Raw genomic sequence first — 3,629 nt, forward strand, 5'->3', positions numbered from 1 at the left:
CACCACGTCTGACCGAGAGACCGCCAAGTCCGACCGAGAGACCGCCATGTCCGACCGATAGACCGCCACGTCTGACCGAGAGAACACCACGTCCGACCGAGAGACTGCCACGACTGACCAAGAGAACACCACGTCTGACCGAGAGACCGCCAAGTCCGACCGAGAGACCGCCATGTCCAACCAAGAGAATACCACGTCTGACCGAGAGACCGCCACGTCCAACCGAGAGAATACCACGTCTGACCAAGAGATCGCCATGTCCGAACGAGACACCGCCACGTCTGACCGAGAGACCGCCATGTCCGACCGAGAGACCGTCACGTCTGACCGAGAGAACACCACGTCTGACCGAGCGACCGCCACGTCCGACCGAGAGACCGCCACATCCGACTGAGAGATCGCCACGTCCAACCGAGAGACCGCCACATCCGACCGAGAGAACACCACGTCCAACCGAGAGAACACCACGTCCGACCGAGAGACCGCCACATCTGACCGAGAGATCGCCACCGTCCGACCGAGAGAACACCATGTCCGACCAAGAGAACACTAAGTCCAGCCGGTGACATCTTTCAGATGAAGCCTTTCTCAAGGTGCTGTCTGCCAATCTAAAAGTAGATCTAAATAGTAAATCTAAAAGATCCCAAGACATTATTCAGAAGGACAGCAAGTGGATTTTCCCCTTGAAGCCTCTCATTCACCATCTGGGCTTGGAGCTATATTGGCTGTTCCTTTAGTGTCACTGGGTCAAAATCCTGGAGCTCCCTCCTTATCAGCGATGGGGCAGTGCCCCTACACCATGGGTACTGTTGTGGTTCATGGCGACTCACTACTACCTTCACAGGGGACAACTAGAGATGGCCAAGAGATGCTGAGCTAGTGACACTCACATCCCATAAAATAACATCAAGAAAACTGACCTGGCTGACATTGATCCCTCAACAAGCACCACTGAAACAGATCATCATCCCATTGCTGTGTTCTGGGGAGAGAGCGCAGTGCACAAAATAGCTGCTGTGTTTCCTACATAACAGCAGTGATTACACTTGGAAAGAATTTCGTTGGTTTTAAAGCATACTGGGTGACCCCGAGGGCCTGGAAGGGAGCTATAGAAATGCAACTATCTCTTTTTTTTTCCAATCTCCGAAATAAAGTGATTCCCTGTGGGACATCAGTGTAGACAGACTTATCAACTCTGGGCAGTATTTTCAAAGAATTGCAGGCCCTGTTAGCCCACTGGAACAGAGTGGGTGATGAGAAATTAGTATAATCCATCTGTCAGAGACATAGCTGCACTCAGCAAATTCCAAAATCCATTTGGTAAAAGTTATTAAAATAACGCAGAGATTAAACTAAATGACATTTGTTTATATATATAAAAAAAACATCAACATTCTTGTCAGCCCATGTATTGTTCCCCAGCACTGATGAATTAACATAGGACTGAGATTTAGGTGAATTATAAAAACACATTCAATAAATACGTTTGCTACAACAGGAAAGTACAAGTGGTATCCTTCAATCACATAGTAATTTAATCCATAGTCAACTTGAGTTTGCCAGAACACTGCTGCAGAGTTTTTACTGAAAAGTGCATTTAGGGTTGTGTGCTGGCTCAGTGGTTAGCACAGCTGCCTCACAGCACCAGGGACCTGGGTTTGAATCCACCCTCGGGTGACTGTCTGTGCGGAGTTTGCACATTCTCCCTGTGTCTGTGATGGTTTCCTACCACGGTCCAAAGATGTGCAGGTTGGGTGGATTGGCTGTGCTAAATTGCCCATAGTGTCTATGGGTGTGCAGGCTAGTTATATTAGCCATGGGAAATGCAGAGCTACAGGGCAGTAGTATGGGTCTGGGCGGGATGCTTTTCAGAGGGTTGGTGTGGACTCGATGGGCCAAATGGCCTGTTTCTACACTGTAGGGATTCTACTGAAGCTAAGATTGATTGCAAGGCAACTAAAGGTTGCTTGAGTTATGTATATTGATGCAGCACAGATTTGATTTTGTTGGGACAGTTAGAAACAGAAAGTGCTGGAAAGTACGCAGCAGTCAATCACCATCTGGGAAGTGAATGGTTCAGGTTGGTCGATGCTTCATTACAGATGTGATCTTGGGCCAGATCTTCCTGTCCCGAATCAGGATGTCACCGAGGGCAGGGCAGCAAGAAAACTTGCACTGGCTTGGCCAATCTGCCACTCATTTGTGACCATCGGTTCATGACTTTCCCAAAGGATAGGGTTAGCGCTGGCTGGGAGAAGCATCTTGGCTCCTATTATGTCAACTGGGAGTTTCTCAGGTCTTCAGGGAGCTTGCTAAGAGATTGTTTTCAGACCTTGTGACTTCGAATGAATGAACGATTTATCGTCTCTCGTATCTAGAGAGATAGACTGAAAAGTGAGCCGTCGCCACAATCCGGCACTATTTTGAGGCATGAAAGAATGAAAAGAAAGCACTTAAACAGAGTTCATCAGCATTGGTCAGTGTCCCAAACACGACCCCAAGGACTTCTGCAAGGCCCCCGCTAGGGGCCTACAACAGCCGGGAGCTCTCACTCCGGGCACCAACACCACCACAGTCGACGACCCAACCTACGCTCCCCACACTCCCAAAAAAAAACCAAGAGTCCACATTCGGGCCTACCGCAGCCCAGAGTCCCCGCTCCACCATCGCTGCAGCCAAAGCCCAGCCGCTATTCCAAGTGTACACATGTCGGGTCTACAGGCCAGCAGCCACGGCCGGCACCCGCTCAACTCGAGCAAAGTGAAACATCCACAAAGAAAATTATTGAATTATTAATAAAAGTCAGGCCACATGTTGGGGCTGTGGAACCAAAAAACACTGCCATTGTTGCAAACCTGAAAAAGTCACAGTGAATGTTAAAGACAGTCAGCAGGCCAGGACATATTCTTACAAACACAGTCCACAAAATCTCTGCAGCGTGGACTCTTGGTATGGGCAGGTCATCGACTGCAACATTGATATAACATAACTCCATTAACAGAATAATAGATTGTTTAACTACTAAACAGTAACTGTTCCAATATAGTACCATCCCATAAACACACCCTTGGCAAAGGCAAATTCAGTAAAATAGATTGTCTTACAAGCAATTTTCCTGTCCAGGAGGAAAATATGTCAAGGAAAAACTGAGAAGGAGAGCTGTCTTTGTGATCAGACCCCATAATCCAAGGGGAAGGCACCCAGGAGCCCCACCATCCTTCCATCTCCCATCTTTATGCCCTATTGAGGCCTTTTTGTGACAAAAGTGGGAGGGGAGTTAAAATGGTTGGTGACCGGAAGGCGTTGTCGTTTGTCGCGTACGGAGCGCAGATGCTCTACAAGACGGTCTCCAAGTCTCCACTTGGTCTCACTGATATAGAGGTGGCCACATCGGGAGCAGCAGATACAGGAGACCAACATGCCAGATGTACAGGTGAACCTCTGTCTGATGTGGAAGGTTTGTTTGGGGCCTGGGATGGGGCTGAGGGGGGAGGTGTAGGGGCAGGTGTAGCACTTCCTGTGGTTGCAGGGAAAGGTGCCGGGTGTGGTGGGGCTGGTGGGGAGTGTGGAGCGGACAAGGGAGTCACGGAGGGAGTGATCCGAACGAAAGACAGATAGGGGTGCGGAGG

General features: G+C 49.2%; 1 protein-coding gene across 1 annotated transcript in view; it reads left to right on the forward strand.

Moving 5' to 3' along the window:
* LOC125487292 (zonadhesin-like) overlaps positions 1–566 on the forward strand; it is a 12,376-nt gene extending 11,810 nt beyond the window's left edge. The window contains exon 3 of the mRNA XM_048618231.1: positions 18–566. Within this exon, the coding sequence (XP_048474188.1) occupies positions 18–566 (549 nt within the window). The remainder of the gene's footprint in view (positions 1–17) is intronic.
* Positions 567–3,629: the final 3,063 nt, after the last annotated feature.

Source organism: Rhincodon typus, chromosome 39 (assembly GCF_021869965.1).
Source record: "Rhincodon typus isolate 14 chromosome 39, sRhiTyp1.1, whole genome shotgun sequence".
NCBI lineage: Eukaryota > Metazoa > Chordata > Chondrichthyes > Orectolobiformes > Rhincodontidae > Rhincodon > Rhincodon typus.